General features: G+C 39.4%; 1 protein-coding gene across 4 annotated transcripts; it reads left to right on the top strand.

The window, feature by feature from the left end:
• The first annotated feature begins 16 nt into the window (after positions 1–16).
• On the top strand, positions 17–16275 carry LOC120788306 (aminopeptidase N-like). 4 transcript variants are annotated; one of them, XM_040124020.1, is made up of 22 exons: positions 17–284; positions 1106–1166; positions 5991–6689; positions 6833–6975; positions 7316–7455; positions 7719–7845; positions 9668–9822; positions 10242–10355; positions 10509–10652; positions 11132–11197; positions 11434–11499; positions 11618–11793; positions 11871–11947; positions 12094–12227; positions 12915–12970; positions 13059–13206; positions 13325–13416; positions 13579–13689; positions 13923–14090; positions 14814–14954; positions 15484–15565; positions 15696–16275. In XM_040124020.1, the coding sequence occupies exons 3-22, from the start codon at positions 6085–6087 to the stop codon at positions 15846–15848; spliced, it is 2898 nt and encodes a 965-aa protein (XP_039979954.1). In that variant the 5' UTR covers positions 17–284; positions 1106–1166; positions 5991–6084; the 3' UTR covers positions 15849–16275. The 4 variants fall into 4 exon arrangements, with proteins under 4 accessions (XP_039979954.1, XP_039979944.1, XP_039979962.1 ...); XM_040124010.1 differs by having other exon boundaries at positions 5955–6689; XM_040124028.1 differs by lacking the exon at positions 1106–1166.
• The last annotated feature ends 5101 nt before the right edge of the window (positions 16276–21376 follow it).

Genomic DNA, 21376 nt, shown 5'->3' with positions numbered 1-21376 from the left:
CGTAGCTGCGGCCAGCTAGCATCATGTTAAACTTCTGAGGACCATATTCTCGGAGTTCACAGTCCAGTTGATTTTTTTTTTTCTTTCTCCTCTTTTCCTGGGGGAAATTGAGGGAGTTGTTCCTCCCCCCGAAACCCTCGAAAAACCTGTGGTAGCTCTCACCACCTCCACCCCTGCAGCCTCACGATGCAGACTGTGAGGCTTTCACATCAGCCAGGATCACTCCAGCCCAACTTATGTGTCCCATGCAGACATTAATCAGGACTTGCGTTCATCAGGGCTCGGTATGTACTGTTTTTCTCCTGTTTGACTTGTTATTTATCCAACATACTGCATGCCAAGTCACTCTTTTTGTTGCAAGTTGCGTTTTCCTCCACAGTAAAGGCTCTGCATTTGTCTGTGCATAAGCTTTACAGCTTTTGGCATCTGGTGCAATGTTGCACTGCTCCTTTTAATCTGAAGACAGCTTCTCGGAATATGTCTGCAACAAGAAGGTTTATCCTTGACTGTTCACAAATGGTGCATGAATGCAGAATAGACTGAATATTTCCACTGTGAAATGCAGTTTTGTGATGCTGTTTATGAAAATCAGTAATCAAGAGCACTGGCCACTAAAGTTAACACAAAGCAGCCAGCCGTTGCCTCATTCTCCATTATTCCTCTACTTTCAATTCTACCGACCTATAACAAGGCTCGTAAAGACTTGTCCAGTGGTACTTCGGCAATGCCATGTGAAATGCTTGTTTTAACTAGGGAATGCTTTTTTATGTACTTTAGTCCCAGTTTGACTTCTTGGCTCTGCTCCAGATTTATTGGTTGTCAACATCCAGCGTGGGCTGTACTGGATGTAAACTCTGCAGCTCCTGAAGCTTATCTTTACAGTGTAGAGCTGAGACCACATAGCTGATAGGTTACAAGTTCATCTGCGGGTAGGATGATAATGCAAAAGTGTGTGTGTGTGTGTGTGTGTGTGTGTGTGTGTGTATGTGTGTGTGTGTGTATGTGTGCCTATGTGTATGTGTGCACGTGTGTGTGCACGTGTGTGCTTAGAGGTAAATTACTTTGACATTCTTGGGTTAAGATTAATTTTATTAACCCCATACAGGAAATGTGGTTGAAATAGGAAAGGACAAAGTGTGAGAGAAGAGAGAGATGGTGCAAACAAAGTGAGTGTGTGTCATGCTGGTGATGTATTTCTCCATATTTGGCCAAGACTAAGGTTTGTAGTAAAAAAGCAAGTCTGCAGTTTTAGTCCTTGCAAGATGTCCCCAGTTCTGTGCAAAAAGCAAAATACATCTGCAACTACTAACTAGTACTCTTTTAATTTACAAAAACACAAAAAACAAAAACAGAAGTTGCATGTATGTATGTATGTATGTATGTAAAACATTTCATAATGATCCCATGATTACAAAGATGACTCCTTGCATGGGTGTTGACTGTTAATACACAGTACTTGCAGGGAACTGGAGAAGAGTGAGTTAAAATCACACCATGAACCATACGTGGTGATATGGATCATTTGTTGTCATCTTTACTCCATGCAAATATGTAATTTCCGGGCACTGAGATAAACATTCCCACTAATAAGATTACTTCTCTATGTGCTGGTATGGGGGAAGTCTTAGGGATTTCTTTGGCTTATAATGCTACTTGGCCTAAATGGACATTTGGAGCATTAGAAACATTTATCCAACAGACTGCCTATTAATTTCCACTACTTTCTTTTTAACCCCTGCTTGCCTATTTCATAAACTGATAGTGCTTCACTCTTAAAAACAATGATATGATCTTTTTTGACCACTAGCACTGCACCATGAACGGAATCCTTCTGGTCTGTTATATTTAATTAAACTTTGTATATATACACAGTATATATAAAGTCAGTAAATATAGAGTCACACTTGTCATGACAAGCCCAATGTAACCATTTATTAGTAATTTTTAATTAAAATATGGACATTTTTGTTGTTTGTCACATTTTCTAACAGACAGAATATGTATGTAGTGTACTGCTCTAGAAAGGCAATATGCAGATACTAAATATGTGGGCAAAATAAGACCTTGGCTAGACAGATATAAGCCTACATATCAGTTTTACCGTATGAAAAATTGTTAGGCTGTGCAGGCTGTGCCATAGAAATGTGTAATTTCTGCTACAAAACAGAGCTAAAAACCAAGCCAGAATGCAATAACTGCCCTCTGTAGAGCTCACCAGTGCGATTACTGCACTCTCTGCCACATGGAATCAGACAGTAGGCACTAGACTAAACTAAACAACTAAAATAGGAGCGCTGCATTAATGAAAAGCTAGATTGTGACATAGTGTGAGATAGTCGTGGCTAGCATTAGCTAAAAGTAAAGCTAAATTTATCTGATTTTCCCCTGGATGTTACCCGTAAATGAATAATATTAATTTTCTGGTATCTGTAAATGAAAAGTATCCATTTGGTAAACTGACATATTTGAAATTCAGTCTGTTATTCCACATAACTGAAATGAGGCAGTTCCAACCTGTCGCTATGGAGAACAAGGCACTGCATTGCAGAAGCACAGATGTCTTAGAGCATGTTTGGTATTATGGAGGGATCCAAGAATGTCTGTGTTTGTATGGTCTTGGTCTGCAGAGGGTTTAATCAGATTCGGGCACATCATTTCCAAATGTTCTGTACCTGTACGGTGTTGAACTCACGTGCCGATGGCTGTACAGGATAATTTTATGAATCTTTTCAGCCTTGTTGTCTTTCTTGAGCTAAATAAATCAATAAAATGGAAGATAAGCCTCATAAAATGTGCCTTATCACAGCTGCTCTTCATTTGGTCTCATTTATTACTGCTTGAGCTAAGGAAGCAACAGGTTGAAATACCAAGACTGGTTATAGTAGGAATTCAAATTTCCATCACCAGAATCTTTCTTCTTTCTTCTATTCTGTCTTTCATTTATACTTTAACCACAAGGTTAATTATCTGTATGCAAGTAAAGTTTTAAAAACAAATGTCTAGACCTGTAGTGGAATTTAATACTGGAAGTCAGCTGAGGTAAACTTGTTTCCAAATTGACTTTCCTATAACAAAGGAAACCTTATCTTTGGCTGTAGCTTCTCTCTAGTTTAAAAGTGTTATAAATTACTATTACAAAGAACCATGGGTTGTAGATAAATCATCAATTTAGTTATTCTTAATCTTAAGTAGGTGTGTGAAGGGAAGATAAACTTGTATGTGCTGTTCACCAAGAAAAGGTTTCCGTTTTGCAGTAAGGCATACTTTATAAGGGATTCACAAGTTGCAGCTAAAGGCTTTAATAAGTTAATACATCCCTTAATCATTGATTAATAAGGCATTAATACAGCAATGTTTGGACTGACAGATTGAAAAAAATCCCCCCAAAAAATCACTTCAGCTGGTGTATATCATCCTCCAGTCGAACATATGCTGCCGTTTTAGCTCTTCATATCATAACAAAGACTAATAACCTTCTAGCAAAGGTGACCATCCATTTATAAGCAACCTATCAACATTTACAACTCCAGTATTCATGGTTTATTACAAAGTCAGACAGCCATGACACTTTATTAATTGCTTAACAGCATTTATGACTCCAGACATAAAGGTTTTTTTAGAAAGTAAGACATAAATAAAAGTTCATAATCACGCATCAGGTACTTTAAACCTAAACTCACAATCTCCGTCGGCAGATAAGATTTGCTCAATTGTCATGGAGATGGCTCAGTTGTCATTACATGAAGAGTGTGTAACTTCATTCAAGGTCCAAGGTCAAGAATGAACTTTGACACTCAACATTAATAAAGTTTTTCCCCTACAGAGTTAATGTAACTTTCAACTTACAATATAAACCCCCCTTAAGAATGCCCTATTAATAAATGGTATGGAAATTCAAAAGATACTATTGTTAACATACAGTATTTTCTGTACACTAAGAGAATACTCTTCTGTTTTATGCAGGGTATCATAAAAGTTGTTGCTGATATGAAAAATAAAATAGTTTTGGAAAAAAAGCCCCTGACCAAGACAAACGAGGCTTTTTTAAGAACAGCTGACAAATGACCAAATCTGCTGACATTACTGTTATTCGCTATTCTGGGTGTTGTCTCAAATACTCCCCCATGTATAATACAATGATTAGATGGTGATGTAAGGGAAACAGCTGTAAATGCTATTAGAACCGGAAAGAAAGGACAGATGTTTTAATAAAAAAAATAGCACAGGCAGGATTTTGTATGACAAATTGTTAAAATAACATGGTACAGTATGTCATCCAATGTCTTTTGCTCTGCATTATCTTGTATCATGTATGTCAGTATGCACTGTGTAAAATATCAGTTACTGATCCCTGTGCAGTCAGTGACGTTAAGAAATTCTGATTCACATCCTGATATACAGGGCAAGATGTCAGTTATAAATGTTGATTATCGATACTATAATTAACCAGAGTCTGTATTTAAATGCAGCACTTTGATCTCTGTTGTAATAAAATTGTTCTGGTCTGTGCAGACGTGATAGCTAACATTTCCTTCTTGACATTCTTAGTTGCAAAATAATAAAAATAAATGATATACAGAGAACACTTAATGACAAACATAAATGGAAAATACTGCTACCAGGAAATAAACTATAAGACATACAAGACATACAGACAAGAAGGACCGACCAGTAATAAAAAAAGAGAATAAATCAGTTGTACCATAATAATAACAACCCAAAGCATGAGAAAAGATAAAAGCAATAACAGAAGAGACTTGAGCTTCTGACTTGATAATCTTGATCCATCTTTGGTCCCTCAATATACTGCAGGTACTGCAGTAAAAAAAAAAAAAACTGTCCTGTTTTGTACTATGAAAGAAAGCAGAAATTTTGATATGCAGAATTTGCCTAGTCCAAAAATGGAGTGAGAGCACAGAGAGCAGGCAGCCCTCTACCTAACATGGTATGACGCAGTAGCTGTTCATATTCCGTTACTCAGAAAAGTATCTTATGAATACTTACTGAAGCAAGAGCTCCACATTTTAGGAAATGCGTGTATTCACTTTCTTGCTGAGGCTTAGATTGACACCACTATCATGTCTGTATACCACAAACAGCAGCTGGTTAGCTTAGTTCAGCATGTGATACTAGAGACAATTGAAAACAGCTACCCTGGCTCCCTCCAAGGGAGGGCCTCCAAAAGGCCACAAAAACCGCTCACCACCCCCTGCAAAGCTGAAGTTGTCACCATGAGGTTGCCAGACGCCCAGTGGAGATTCCAAGAAGTGACAGGGCAGGACCAAGAAATGTTCTGGCATATATCCACCAGTTAGACTACAACATGATGTTTTTACACTTACAGGTGGTTTTGGAATGAGTGAAACAAGTGAGACATAACATGTTAATGAGTAAGCGTTTGAGGCTCTGGTGGGTGGATTTTGTTACCTTCAGACAGAGCCAAGCTAGCTGTTTCTTCCTGTCAAAGGACCATAGTCAGCACACGTTTTTTTTTTTCCAACTTTATAACCTCATTTATCCTTTGTCAGTGTGTGAGCAGCTTATGGTGGCTAAAGTTAGCAAACTTTAGATAGATATTGCTCAGCATCTATCAGCATATCTATACAGCAATAACTGCTGTATAACATGCTGACTTTGTCACTATATTTGTCCCCCAACTTTTCTAATTTTTGTCTTTAATTCTGGTTGTTTATCATTAGCTGATGATTTTTTTTTTCTCAATGGGCTGAAAGTTACCCATCCAAAGTATTCATTGCTGCTCATCACTGCTTTGCACCACTGACCACCTAGATCTTTCCGATGTAAGGAATTATTGATGTTAAATAATACTGTAGTTGTAACACATAGTGGTAGTGTGCACTATTGCTTGACATTTACGAATCTGAGAGCTGCTGTGTTACAGAATAAATGGTATTAAAATTAAAAGGTATTCCCATGTTTCCATCTTTCCTTAGGTGTTATGAAAATGTATTTTTTTGCCATGTTAATAGCTCAGCCATTAACTGAGGAGGGAAGTGACCCGCTGTGCTCGACACACACAGTCTGAGATCCCTCGGAGTCCTGCTCTGTCCTCCTGAATTGGACATGGGGAAAGTCTACTATATCACTAAAAATGTGGGCCTTGGGATGCTTGTACTGGCGGCCAGTGCATTGGCCACGATTATAGCTCTGTCCATTGCCTATAACAAGGAAAAGGCCAAGAATCAAGGCATGCCTGGAGATGGAGCGCCCGACAGCACCAGCATGCCTCCAGTCTCTACTGCCCCCTTCAACCTGAAGGAGCCCTGGGACCACTACAGACTTCCAGACTCCCTTGTTCCTGTCTATTACAATGTGACCCTGTGGCCCCGGTTGGAGCCCAACACAGATGGCCTGTACATCTTCATTGGATATTCAACGGTGGTCTTCAGATGTGTGAGGGAAACAGACCTTATTATCATCCACTCAAGGAAGCTGAACCTTACCGACTTCCAAGGGCACCATGCTAAACTGAGTGGCCTGGATGAAGTTGATGCGCCTGCTATACTAAAGTCTTGGCTTGTGTTGAAGACAGAGTATCTGGTTCTTCAGCTGCACAGTAGGCTAGCTTTGGGTGCGACCTATGTACTTCACACTGAATTTCGGGGAGAGCTGGCAGATGACCTGGAAGGCTTCTACAGGAGTGAATACATTGAGGATGGTGTGAAGAAGTAAGCAATGACATAGCATAATGGTGCACCATTTTTCTGTTCTTGACAGTGAGAGTTAATTCTCATGGTTCCAATGTTCCAAAGTGGAACTTTGGAGTATTTCACTTGATTGATGTCTATTTTGTGTTTGAAACCTTTTGCAGAATTGTTGCTACCTCGCAGATGCAAGCAACGTACGCTAGGAAAACCTTCCCTTGCTTTGACGAGCCAGCCATGAAAGCTGTCTTTAATGTCATCATCATCCACAACCGAGACACTGTGGCTCTGTCCAATGGCAGGGAAATTGGTTCGTTTAAGAAATACAGAAATTAAGTCCTATCAGATTTTCTGTTAAATCTAATTCCATGGGGAAACTGGGGCAGCACAAAAGCAAACTGTAAAATCAAATAAGAACAGAAAACTTAACTGAAAAATAAAACTTTATTTTAGGTAACTGTAATACAAAGACCACAAATGGTGAAAGAAAAGTGATTTTCAAAGAAAATGTCAGGAACAAACGTATTAATTAATGTGTGTTTCATTGTATATTATTAATGGCACGGATAACATGTTATTAGAAAATCAGCGACTATATACTGTTAATGCTAATGGAGTGTCAAGGTCTGACTCTTCCTCTCCCTGTTCAGATGCTGAAGACTCTGTCATTGATGACATTCCTGTCAGAGTAACTACATTTGAGTCCACAGAGAGAATGTCCACATATCTGTTGGCATTTATCGTCAGTGACTTTGTTAGCATTCAGTCAAACCAAAGCAAGAATATGTTGGTAAGAATTTTGAATATTTGTTAATCATAGTCATTCATAGTTTCATAGTTTGATTGTTGTTGAGGACAGCATTCAGTGTAATTTGATCCTAGAAAACCAGCAGACTAAACAACCAATTTTAAGGAGGACAAGGGTTGGAGGTCACGTCATCTGTATTACTGTAAATTCCTGTGAATGCAGAATTAATTGAACAGCTTAAGGACAAAGATTTTTTTGTCTTTTGAAACATTGTTTTGGATTACAAGCCTTCAAAATCTTTGCAGATCCGAATCTGGGCTCGAAAAAAAGCCATGGATGACAGGCATGGTGACTATGCTCTCAACATTACAGGGCCGATTCTTCAGTTCTATGAGCTATACTACAACACAAAATATCCACTCGCCAAGTCAGGTAGGCCAGCTCAGCATCAACGTGGTGTGGCAAACATTTTCCTGTGAAGACAGAAATATTAATGTCATTTCCTTTCCTTCCATGTTTCATGTTCAATATCTTTTTTTTAGTGTGTTAGCAAAGCACTACACACAAAGTACAGCTCAGGCCTGTGGCATAGCACAAAAATCTGGCCCCACATAATGCAGCCTCAGTGGGTCCCCTTCCCCTTTTATTACATCATTATTTCATTCACGAGTCAATAATAACACATATATAGTTAGTGATTATTATGGTAATCAGTAATAAAGTGTTAGACATGATACATTTTTTTAAAAACTTAGCAGAAGTTGATATCAGCATATTTTATCCCTCTTTTTCTCAACACACTTTAATTACTATGTTAAGCTTTTGCTGTGAGCTTTTTCAACAATATAGGACATTATTTCTGCCATACGTTTTAGGCGTCCGTTACATCTTTGGCATAAGACCAAGTTGGAAAGTCATACTCCTCTAGCCCCTACACTGAGAGAGGTTTACTGTATTTCATTTCCCTATTTCATAAAAAAGACAATCTGAATAAGACTTCACTGGAATCATGTTTATTTGCAGAATTAGGACAATTTGTTTGCAACGAGAACCAGCCCAGTCTCTTGCAACACAGAAGTAACCTAGTAACTTAATAAAACTTTAGAAAACTTGAGGCACAATCCATATAAAAAAGATCGCTCCAGTATTGGAACCAAAAACACAGGATTAGAACCTGCTATCATTCTTAAACTGGTCACTGAGAAGATCTAATTTTGTTCTGGAAACATGAAAGCATCTGTCAAAATATTTTATCAGGCAGCAGTAAAAGTTTATTTATAATGCAAATTATGTAAAATGTCTAAATTGCAGATAAAACCGGACTACCCATATTAGGGTGCTGGGTCCTTAGTTTCAATATTCCCCTCACTGCTACACCCCTGACTGAGACTGATGGGAATGTCATTAGTTTTGCAAGTATTTGCATTGTGCATATTAAAAATCTGACCTGATGATGGCGCTATATAGAAAGTTAAAGGATCGCAAAAGTCATTACAATTTGTCCTGAAGGGGGGCATGAATATCTGTACCAAATTTCATGACAATTCATTCAAAAGTTTTTGAGACATTTCACTCATAACCACAAATGTCAACCTCGTGAAGGCATGACAGGAAAAGTGAGTGGATCACCGAAGTCATTAGGCTTCATCCTCTAGGGACCATGAATACCTTCACAAAATTTCATTCCAATCCGTCCAATAGTTGTTGAGATACAACTGACTGACCAACAGACCGACATTGCTAGCACAGGCAAAAAAGAGCAAAAACAGAGGCAACACAACATAAATGTTAGCCCTAATATGCTGTATTGTCTCTAATACGCCAAGCTACATTTAAAAACCTCAATTATCAGGAAGCATATACGTCAAAGTCAAAACGCACCAAATAACACATTTTAAATTGTATTTCAACCGCACATTTCTTCTGTTTTTTCACCCACTTCCTCTGTCAAATACATCATATGAATGTTGGACAGCCAAACAAAGGAAACTTTATTGAATCAAGCACTGATTGGTTGATCAGATGTATGCTAAATTCACCAGTGTACCCTTATTATAAGGAAAATATCTTGTTGATGATGTCTGATATGCAAAGTAACACTGAATTTTGTGAATGTTTTGAATTGCTTGGCGAGACATCTTTTTCATTGAAAAGGAAATGGATAATATTGGGGTGTGTGCTGTTATGGCTTTGGTTGACCATTTCTAACGGACACAATTTTTCTTTGAATTTATGGTGTCTGTGTTCTCTCTAGATCAGATAGCTCTGCCTGACTTCAACGCTGGGGCAATGGAGAACTGGGGTCTGGTCACATACAGGGAAACGGCCTTGCTCTATGACCCCATCATATCCTCCACAAGGAACAAAGAGAGAGTTACAACTGTCATCTCCCATGAACTTGCACACATGGTAGGCCATAATATTTCTGCCAACTGGCTATCATCTTTTCAGTCCCAGTTTTAGTAATCAGGAGAAAAAGAGAAAAACATTAAAGTAGGTTAAAACAGACTTATAATCAGGACATCCCCTTGTAAAAGAAAAGATGACAATTCATCATCTGTGGATAAATTAACCCTGCTCCCTTTTAGATGTATTTAAGGCCTGCCATCATTAGGGACCTGAAATTCTGTGGTTGGGAATTTTCTCAAGCCCCTAGTGGTTCCATTTTTTTACTCTCGGAGTGGAACTTTAATTGTAATGTTGGCCAGAAACGCTGTTAGTGGAAACATTAGTTTCCTAAGAATGTGCTGAGATTAACTGAGGGGTTTCTGGTTACTGGGACGGAAATCTTTTATCTCTTTACTCTTTATGTGATATGTTCTTTTTAGTGGTTTGGCAACCTGGTGACTCTACGATGGTGGAATGACCTGTGGTTGAACGAGGGCTTTGCATCATATGTAGAATACCTGGGAGCTGACCATGCTGAGCCCAGCTGGAACATGGTAAGAGCCATAGTTGTGCCCTCAAAGAAAGGGAGCCTTGTGACCTCTTCATAAGAGATGTGCAGTTACAGTACGTTTCACAGATCAAAAACCTCTTACAGATATGGTTTGGTTACATTGCCCATTCTCACTCACCTCTCTGCTTGGCTGCAGAAAGACATGATCATTCTGTACGACGTGCACAAGGTCTTTGCTGTGGATGCCCTGGCCTCCTCTCGTCCGCTGTCCTGCCGTGAAGAGGAGGTCAATGAGCCTGCTCAAATCAGCGAGATGTTTAACACCATCTCCTACAGCAAGGTTTGCTCCTCTGACAGAATTTTACACAGTATCTTATGCAGGATCTTGTACAGACAAAAAGGATTTATTATCATTACTATTTATAAGGATTTATTATTAGATTATTTTCATATTTTTCTCAAACATTCTACAGGCAATATAGATGAATCTGTTTGTTTATTTTTCGGAGTAAGGAGTCCCTGTGGTTGAAATGAACAGGGTTTTTTTTTTCCACTTTTAAGATGTTTTACCTGATCTATTCCCTTGAAAAAAAATCCCCAGAAAAAGATCTGTGGAACTATAACACCTTGCTATCAGAAAATCAGAGTCTTTTTTACATTGCTCCATCCGGAATCTTGCCATTTCTATCTGAGCCATATTCCACTATGTTGGAGACATCTTGTTTTTATATCTGCTTTGGATTGAATGCAAAATACTTTGTTGTTATAAGAAATTCAAACCAACCAAATTCTGGTGGTTTTTGTATGTGTGGTTTTCAGGGAGCGGCAGTGCTCAGGATGCTGTCAGAGTTTCTCACTGAGCCTGTGTTTGCCAGAGGACTCAGTGTGAGTATTAACCCTGTCATAGGGCCTCATAACTCATAACTTACACTTTGTGTGTGCTTAGGAGCACTGGCGGTCATGGAGTGTGTGGTTATAACAAATTAAAGCAAATTCACCTTTTTACTTTAACTGGGTGTCTGAGTAAGCCACAACATTACCCAAGCAGATTCACTTTAAATTCAAGATTCTTCATTTCCTTTGTAACTGACTGACTGTTCCTTGCTGCTTTGTCTTCCCAGTCTTACCTGAAAACATATGCCTTCAGCAACACAGTGTATACAGACTTGTGGGACCATCTCCAACAGGTCGGTTCTGCTAAAAAACTTCCCGGTCACAGATGTGTTGTGCGTGATTTTACCTGGCAATGTGTCCATGGGTGTGAGTGTGTCTTCTAAATTCTTGCTGCCCTCTGTTTGTTTTCAGGCAGTTGAAAACACTTCAGGTATTCATATTCCACGCACTGTCCATGACATCATGAACAGCTGGGTTCTCCAGATGGGCTTCCCAGTGGTCACTATTGACACCCGGACAGGAAGTATCACTCAGAAACACTTCCTGTTGGATCCAGACTCTGTAGTGGACAGGCCCTCTCAGTTCAAGTAGGAATCAGTTTGACCTTATCCTGTATTCCACTTTGTCTCACTGTCTCACTGTCTTTATCCATCTTTCTGTCCAGTTACACATGGTTTGTTCCTATTAAATGGATGAAGACAGGTGTGGATCAACCACAGTACTGGCTCCTTCAGAAGACAGGTACGTTCAGAGTTAAAACCACTGCTCTTCTATATTTGACCTGCAATACATAACGTCCTAGCAGATTGGTGGACTCATTCACTGGTCATAGTGTTAAATAAATATTTTGCAGCTTTGGCTCCTCTTCCTTTTATATTTTGGACTAGACACCAACAGTCTGATGAGAGTGTCAGGAGAAGATTGGGTGCTGGCGAACACCAACGTATCTGGATACTTCAGGGTGAACTATGATCTTGACAACTGGGATCGTCTCCTCTCCTTGCTCAACAACAACCATCAGGTGAGTCACATGCTCAATCTCCTGTTGAATAATTTTGATACTATGCAGTGACAAATTTGTTTGTGTTTTATTTCCAATTTAAGATAAATACATTAAAGGGTAAGATGTACATCATGCATTTTAACAAATCTTGCATACTTGCCCACTTAATTCTGTACTTCAACTTCAAGTTTAAGTCTATTTGACATTCCAACTTAAAATTTGATGCTGATTTTGGGTACAATGGAGATTCACAATGGATAGGGTTGGTGGGTACATCCTAATTGGCCAAACAAGTAAAAGTACATTTTGGTGCACTGTTCTACAGAGCAGAATGGAGACCTGTAGGGTCTGTTGGAGGGCAAAGTCTTTGGATTTTATTTACTTAAATAATTCATTTGTCAGACTATTTCCTTTTCTGCGCATTTATGGTTTCAGAGTTTGTATTAGTTGTGTTGAATCAGAAATGTGCTGGTTTTGGTAAATTTAATTCTTGACATTGCATTTTCAGTTGGTCTTAAATTTTAATCCCAGGGTCCAATAAATGTGGTTTTTTTCAACTTCCAGACACCATAACTGTATGAGGAAAGGAAAACAAACTATCAGGGCTTTTTTTTTCCATAAGTAGCAGCTGTTTTGCATCACCACATGGTTGTCTGTATATGCGAATTTGAAAAAATGTAATTTTTTGTGTGTCATTTCTTTCAGGCTTTATCAATCATCAACAGAGCACAGATCATAGACGATGCGTTCAACCTAGCAAGGTAAAGAAAAATACGTATTTAAATTGGTAAACACTTCAGACATTGTGTGGGACGCAAAGCATGTGAATTATTTTATTCCTTTGTGCAGAGCCAAAATAATCAGTACAACATTAGCCCTGACAGCTACCAAATACCTTTCCAAGGAGAGAGACTACATCCCCTGGGAGTCAGCTCTGAGAAACTTTGACTACTACATCCTCATGTTTGACCGCACTGGGGTCTTTGGAGCTTTACAGGTTAGTACCGCTTTACTACGAATGGTAATACTAAAAGTTATTCTGATACAAATAGGAAAGGTGTATAAAAAGAAAGTATAAATGACTGGACATAAAAACTATTGTTGATATATTTTAGGCATACCTCAAAAAACAAATACAACCACTTTTCGAGCACTTCAAGACAATTACAGCTAACTGGACCAAAGTACCAACAGGACACACTGACCAGTAAGAATTCTTATACCAGCAGACATATGTACAAACAAACAAACAACAAAAAAACAACCTAATCAGTTAACATTACGTGACATAATTTAAGTTAACATATTGAGTATAGTTGTTCAATATTACAGTTTTTCCCCAGTTTTTCTCAATCATCTTCCTTCTCAGGTATAATCAGATCAATGCTATTGAGGTAGCCTGCACTATGGGTGTGGAGGGCTGCAGGGAGTTGATCAAAAGCTGGTACAGACAGTGGATGGAAAATCCAAGTCACAACCCGTGAGTACAGAGCAGTTTAAGTGTTTTAACATTTCATAATCACATAAAATTTGACTGCATGACTCTTTGTGTACTTGGTGTTAATTCACAACAAACAGGTAGCTGAAACAACTGTGCAAACATTACCTGCAGGCAGCGACCAATTTACACACCAACTCTGTGTGTGAGCCTTTGTGGTTAGTATTTTGTATTCATTTTCTGATTTACTTTATCTTTACTGTGATCTTGACCAGGATCCATTCCAACTTGAAAAGCACAGTTTACTGCAGAGCTATAGCTTTCGGTGGCGTTAAGGAGTGGGACTTTGCCTGGACAGTGTTCAAGAACGCGACTCTGGCTTCTGAAGCTTCCAGGCTCAGGTCAGCTATGGCCTGCACCAAAACACCTTGGCTTTTGAACAGGTTTGTGCAGGGTTCAAACATGTGGAATATCCTCATTCATAGTGTTTTGTGGATGAGACACTTGTCTATGCATGTATTTTTACAATTTAAAACAATGAACAATCTATTTTTTAGACCACTAGTTTCAGCCATTTCCCATACTTTTCAAAGACTCTAACTTGGTTAAATGCATTGATATGAAATTTTGTTTAAAAACAAGACAATCACCATTTGACAAAAGTTTCAGTTGAAGCTCTTCTGTAGAATAATTTAAAATAAGACTGTAACTTTTTCTGTGTAGTGTGTTTATGTGTCCAGAGCCAGTAGCTATAGCTAGCAACATACACAACATCTGTGTTGTGTTTGTGTGACAGCTCAGACTTGGCTGATCTCAGAAATCTCCAATTAAAACATTTCCAACTACCATGGACCAATCTTCACCTTAATCCATGCTGCCTGAGTGAATTTGCATTTGTTCACAGCCACTTTCTGTGAGGAGTCTTTCTGTTGCCTTTAATGCAACTGTGCATTCATCTGAACACACCTTTAAAGCTCAATTGATTTTACAATTTTAAGCTTGTAAGTAACCCTAACCCAAAGGTAACAAATGTATCAACCTTTTTACATGCTCCAAATGTTTGAAATATTGAATGATCTTTAGCTTTTTTTTTCTTCTTAAATAAATGTCTTAAGATAGTAATTTGAAAATGATTTCTTTTTAAGACAATTTTTTGCTTGAGCCAGGTATCTGGAGTACACACTAGACCCGACTAAGATCCGCAAGCAAGACGCCACCTCTACCATCCAGTCCATTGCACGGAATGTTGTCGGAATGCCCCTGGCCTGGAACTTCATTAGAGCAAAATGGACTTACATTTTCCACCAGTAAGAGCTCTTTCATCAGAGGACAGTTTGTTAGAAAAACAGTCAGCAATCTCAAGAAATTAATTAAGGAAAGAAGGATATTTAATACACAAAATCCACAGCAGTTTTCAATTATGTGTTAAAGTTAAAAATGCTGAGGATGTCAAGGTAGAGATGTAGCTTCTCCAAGTGCACATGCTGCCATTTTACCCTCACTTACTCGTCCAGATTGCTGAGCATTTCTTCAGTCCTGCCCAAGGGGTTGCGTTAGCTAATCATGAACCCAGAAATATAATCATAAGGCTTTGACAATTAAGCGTTATTAACCATATTTTAAGAGCTGACTATGTTGCAGCTGTTCTTGAGGCTTCACACTTGTCCAACATCATCAGACTTTATTTGCCTTTATTTGTAGATTTTCCTCTTTACAGGGACACTTATCTTTTTGTCCCAGAAAGAGATAGAATGATATGCACAATTTCCTTCTGCTGATCGCTATCATCACATGACTACATCTTTAAAGTGAACTCCATCCTTCTTTGTGTTTTAGGTATGGAAGAGGATCATTTTCCTTTTCTAATCTTGTCAATGAAATCACAAAGAGATTCTCTACAGAGTTTGAGTTACAGGAGGTTTGCAGCCCACACAGACACAACCACACCGAAACACACTGCATTTTCCTGAGAGTATTTAGAAGAAAAGAAAGACAACTAATGCAGAAATTGATTTTTTGTACCTTTTTTTTTTTGTCTCTCTCTCCAGCTGAAGAAATTCAAAGAAGAAAACCTTCATGCTGGTTTTGGCTCAGCCACCTTGGCCCTAGAGCAGGCCATAGAAAAGACCACAGCCAACATCAAATGGGTGGCAGAGAACAAAGACCCTGTGCTGAGGTGGTTTACGGAGGAGTCCACATGAGAACACTTAGAAAGTCAAAATGACATTTTGTCAGGTTTCTTTTTCTTTTTTTTTACTGTCAGGGATTTGTAGTGAACAACAATCATTGTAATCATCAGGAACAACAAATGACTAGCCCCTTTTCTTGGTGACAGTTATGCAAAGACAACTGGTATGACAATACATCAGCTTAACACATAAGATGATCAGTGGACTACATGTTTCACTATGTATGTAAGTGATGTGTTGATAAATAAATAAATTGGGTTCTTACCTCTAATCGTTTTACTCAAATTTATTTTCACTACGAAATGAATTAATTTATGTTTTTTTCTTTTCTTCATACTTTACTTTATAAGTTGCTGCCTACTACAATGTGTGCAATGCATTTATACCGTGAACATGAAACTTCATACTGTATTTCAAAGTGAATGAATTATTAATAAAGTTGGATATATATATGTGTACCTTTGCTCAGCAAACAGCCAACAGTTTTTTCCAACTCTGGTAAATTCACATTTCCTGAAGTTCCCTCCATGTTAAGTCATTCTCAACACTGGATATCTTTAGATGGACGTGACGTGGATGCTGGACGTGACTGATAACTGCAGCAGACTGAAGGTATGAATCTGGATCACAGGGAAAGTCAGGGTTAGAAGCATGTAAATTCACCCGAAGAACAATAGACTGGAGCTTGGCCTTAACATAAAGTAGACTAAATGATCTGGCAGAGACTGGAGGGATGAGCCAGGGCCTAAACACTGATGAAGGTCTTGATGAGGTGATTAGTCAGTTGTTACTTGGCGGGAGATGAAGGTGGCCACACCCAGCTTAAGACCGACAGACACATGCACATACACATATAGACACAGACAGGGTGAACAACGAACAAACAAGCACATAAGGAAGGGGAAAACGGAGGAGAACACAGGGAAAAAGGGAGAGACCTAGTCTACCTATGACAGTATTGATGGAAAACGGATGACTGGAAGAAAAAGGTTTCAACTGGGACACATGGAAAGTAGGATAAATTTTAATGGCGCCAGGTAACCTCCTTGTTGACAGTAGGATGGAATAGTACGCATATTCAATCCAGGTCAAATAAGTACTCAAGGTAGATGGATTGGAGGCTGTAACACAGAGCAGACTCCAGATCTTGGTTGCCCCTTTCTGTCTGCACATTGGTTTGGGGGTGGAACCGTGAGGAGAGACTGACTGGCTCCTAATGCTTGGCAGAAAGCCTTCCAAACCGGGGAGGTGAACTTGGGACCTCTGTCCTAGACAATGTCAACTGGGATACCATGCAGTCAAAAGTCTTGATTAATCAAAAGATCAGTTTCACGAGCAGATGGCAGTTTTGACTTCGCAACAAAATGGATAGCCTAGGAGAAGCGATCAACTATGATGAGTATGGTACTGTTGCCTTGTGATAGTGGTAACTCAGTGACGAGGTCCAAGGCAATATGGGACAAAGGGTGACCAGGAAAAGGTAAGGGGCAAAGCAGAACAGCCAGTGGACGATGAGAAGACTTACTTTGAGCACAGACAGAACAGGCAGCAACATACTCCCTTGTGTCAGCCTCCATAGTAGGCCACCAGTATTGTCTCCTAAGCAGCATGTGGGTACAATTCATCCCTGGATGGTAGGAGAACTGGGATATGTGGACCCACTGCAGGGCCTGGGAATGGACAGAATCTGCGACAAAAAGGCAATTTTCTGGCTTGTTACTGTCTGGAGTTTAAACATGTTTTCAACTGTATGTATGCCAAGTTCTTATAGTCACTCCACACCAAAAATGGTAGTCAGCCAGTGCCTCCATTCCTCCAGAGCCAGCTTGACTGCCAACAACTCTTTTTCCCACATCATAATTTCTTTCAGCAGGGGTAAGGTGATGAGAGAAGAAAGTGCAAGGGTGTAGTTTCTGGTCTGGACCAAAACATTGAGACAGCACTGCTCCAACTCTGGTATCAGATGCATCCACCTCCACAATGAACTGACATGAGGGATCGGGCTGAACCAGTTAGAGCCTCTTAAGGATACTGAAGGAGGAATCAGCTTCAAATGACCAGGCAAACTTAATGGAGGATGAGGTGAGTCTGGAAAGGGGTGCTGCCACTCTGCTAAAGTCTCTTATGTAACCTTATGTTAACCTCCTGTAGAAATTGGCAAAGCACAGGAATCTTTATAGTTTTTACTGATGGTGGGTTGTGGCCATTCAGACACTGCGTTTACCTTTCTGGATCTGTCCTCATCTATCCACTCTAGATGATTTACCAAAAAGCTCACATTGCTGGAATGAAACTCCAACAATCTTTGAAAGACCTAATAGATGTGGGACACATGTTCAGTCATGTTCCTGGAGAAGATGAAGATGTCGTCAAAAACGAAGTGCAAAAACCAAGCGATGGAGGAAGTTCCTTAACACATTGTTGACCAGTGCCAGTGGAGCATTGGTCAAACCAAAGGGCATCACCAGGTACTCGAAGTGGCCAAGAAGTGTATTGAAGGCTGTCTTCCACTCATTTCATGCCTTTATCCTGACCAGGTGGTAAACGATTCACAGATCCAGTTTAGTGAACACCGTGGCTCCCTGGACGGGTTCAAAAGCAGAACTAATGAGAGGCAAGGGATACTTATCTTAATTTAGTATCAGGGTTATGGGGACTGTGTGATGTGTTATGCGGGCCAGAAATCTCCCGTCCAGAGCATTAGCAGTGAGGGGTTTTTGTACGGGTTCTAAAGCGATTCCTGACTGAACCGCTAATTCATGATCCAGGATGTTGTCTTCAGCACCAGAATCCATGAGGGCAAGCAGAGGCAGAGAAAGCTGATTAGTGCATAGAGTGGCTTGAACTTGAAATCTGGGCTTAGATGGGGAGGACGAATTCATCTGGCTCACCAGATTTATCTATTGATGAGCTCTGTCTTTTGGCTGTTTAGGGTAAGCAGCAAGAAAATGTCCCAATTGTCCACAGTAAATGCACTCACCCGCCCTTATGCAATGAAGATACTCTTCCGGAGACAGGCGTGCTCGACCTAACCACATTGGCGCCTCTGCTGAGGAGATGTGTGACAGACTAGTTTACCTCAGACTGGACTCTTGTTCTCACAAGAGTTAGGGAAGATGAGTGAGTTCCTACTGGCTATCCAGCCTTATAGCAAGGGAAACAAGAGGGCTTAGGTTAGATGGTTCATCACGTGAGGTCAAACACAGCTTGAAATCTGGTAACAAAATCCTCATAAAATGAAGTTATAGCTGCTACAAAACTGCCTCAGCCCACTCCATAGCTCTTCCCTTCACCAATCCCATGTAATTTACCTTGGACTGGTCAGATGGAAATGTCAGGTTTTGCTGTTGGAACACCATAGAACACTGTAGAAGGAAGCCTCTGCATTTGTCTAACTCACCGACGAAGGGTTGTGGATCTGTGGCATAGGACAAGAGCGCAGGGGCTGGATTAATAAACTGAGGTGGCGGAGCAGCAGAGTCAACAGTGAAACTTAATGGGTAAATTCAGTAATCTGGTTTTCAATGGCTTGATTGCTTTTGAAGTCCATAGTAATTGTTTGTTCTGTCTGAGCATGACACCTTGATGAGAGACAGCTTTTTGTAAGAGGGTCGTTTCAGGAGCTGTGACTGCTAGGTCCATTGTGGCCAGAACATCCTGTTATAGTTACTAAACTTTGGACCCAAAGATGCAGAAAACAGAATATAAAATGGAGAAGAAAACAAAGAACAAGGGTGAGGCCTAGTGTACCCATGACAAGTATATGGCTGGACCGTGTACGGTCAATGTTCAAAAGAGAGCATGTAGTTGAAAACTGTTGTGGAACTGCTGTATACAACTACTTTCAATGGAAAGTAGCTAAAGCCTTCTTGAAAAGTAGCCAACAGTGGATCACAATGCTGTACTTTTAGTGCCCAGATGTATTCAAAAGCAACTTTGCGCTGGTATGGCATGTCCATTTAAAACTAAAATTTGGCAAAAGAAAGAGTCAAAGGAGAAGTAATTTTGATGAGACCAGAAGCTGATGATCTGTGTACACAGTTTGTGTTTAACACTTGAATTGGAGGTGGTTTTTGAAAGGGAAAAATTAAAGGTTCTACATGGACCAGTTTCTTCCTACTGTCTAAACTTCTGTATGGGTGTGTGTATGAGTACACTCCTTAGTAAGTTTACAGTACCTTTTTTTACTGAAGGACAGAGGAGTAAGATTAGCACAGAGGAGAAACTTTTCTCTTTCCGGCTGTTTAAAACAGATATTGTGAGACTGAAAGTTCAAGGTGATAGCCGGAGCTGATACAAGGTTTTACTGATGTTTTATGACCTGTATAAAGTTGTAAATAACAAAAAGGTCAAAGGGGCAATCCCCTGATTTTACATGTCAAAAGTAATCTATCGTTCATGAGAAGTTCTATACAGCCTTTGAAAAAAGTTATATGATGTCTTCTGTTTTCTTTCTTGTGGACTGTAACATACAAAGCTACTGATGTTTGAAATCCATAGCTAAACACTTTGAAATTTCAGTCAAAAAAGCAGATACAGCTGTTCCCCAAAATTTACCAAGCATTCTTGTATCTTGTATCATATCAGACAGCATAGAACATATACACGCTAAATATCCATCCTACGAAGCTCAATTTATATTTAAGGCCTAAGACTATTCTTCCTACAGAAAAAGAGTTCAAAGAGACTGTTTAATAAGATCTCCAGCCATTATGACACATTTTTTGACACATATACTGTAAGTGTTATTGGGAAATACCAGTATTAGTAAAAGCATGACACTGGAATAATCCTCAAGACAAGACACAACAAATTTAAAACAAGGTACAGCCAAGAATCTGCATTTGATTTGGCTCTTTAGACTGTTATGACATTTTTTTTTTTTTTTTTTGGCTCTTACCAGGCATTCAGACCTAAAACAGCCCTGTGTTTACAAAACACGAGGGGCTGCTTTGGTGAGGTCATGTCACTGCTGTACCAGTGAGACAATTAGATATGATCCAAGAAGGCAAGATTGAGTGATAGATCAATGAAACTGAAAATCTTATTAGATATCAAAATACATTTTTATAGTTTTATATTTTTATGAGAGAGGATTTTAATACTACACAGCATCAATCAGTTTATCTTCTTTTACGACAATCGACGAGCTAGACTACCAGGTTCTAGAGAGAATGATCTCTCACATGTATTCGATTTTATTTGGCACTTGCAGTGCGACGCTGATGTGGCTGATGGAACAATGTCAATCAATATAGCTGTCTACACAAGGCTGTGTATTGCTCCTGCTTCACCAGCTCTTTATGCATTCAAATGTGACCTGAGACATATTTTTAGGCTTCGAGTTTATTATCTTCCATTTTACATGCTAAAATAAATTGATTGCTGATGATGCTGATGATGAGCATTGATCTCTGCCAAAACATGGGTGACCACACAGCATTGCTGTGCCTGAACTCATCTTGCACAGACCCTGACATAGTGCTGAAGCACGCGTGCCGCTGATGTGCTGCTTATGCTTAGTAGTCTGTGTAGACATG

This window comes from Xiphias gladius, chromosome 1 (assembly GCF_016859285.1).
Source record: "Xiphias gladius isolate SHS-SW01 ecotype Sanya breed wild chromosome 1, ASM1685928v1, whole genome shotgun sequence".
In the NCBI taxonomy this organism is placed as follows: domain Eukaryota; kingdom Metazoa; phylum Chordata; class Actinopteri; order Istiophoriformes; family Xiphiidae; genus Xiphias; species Xiphias gladius.
Note: the sequence above shows the minus strand (reverse complement) of the source record. Positions and strands in the feature narration are given on the sequence as shown.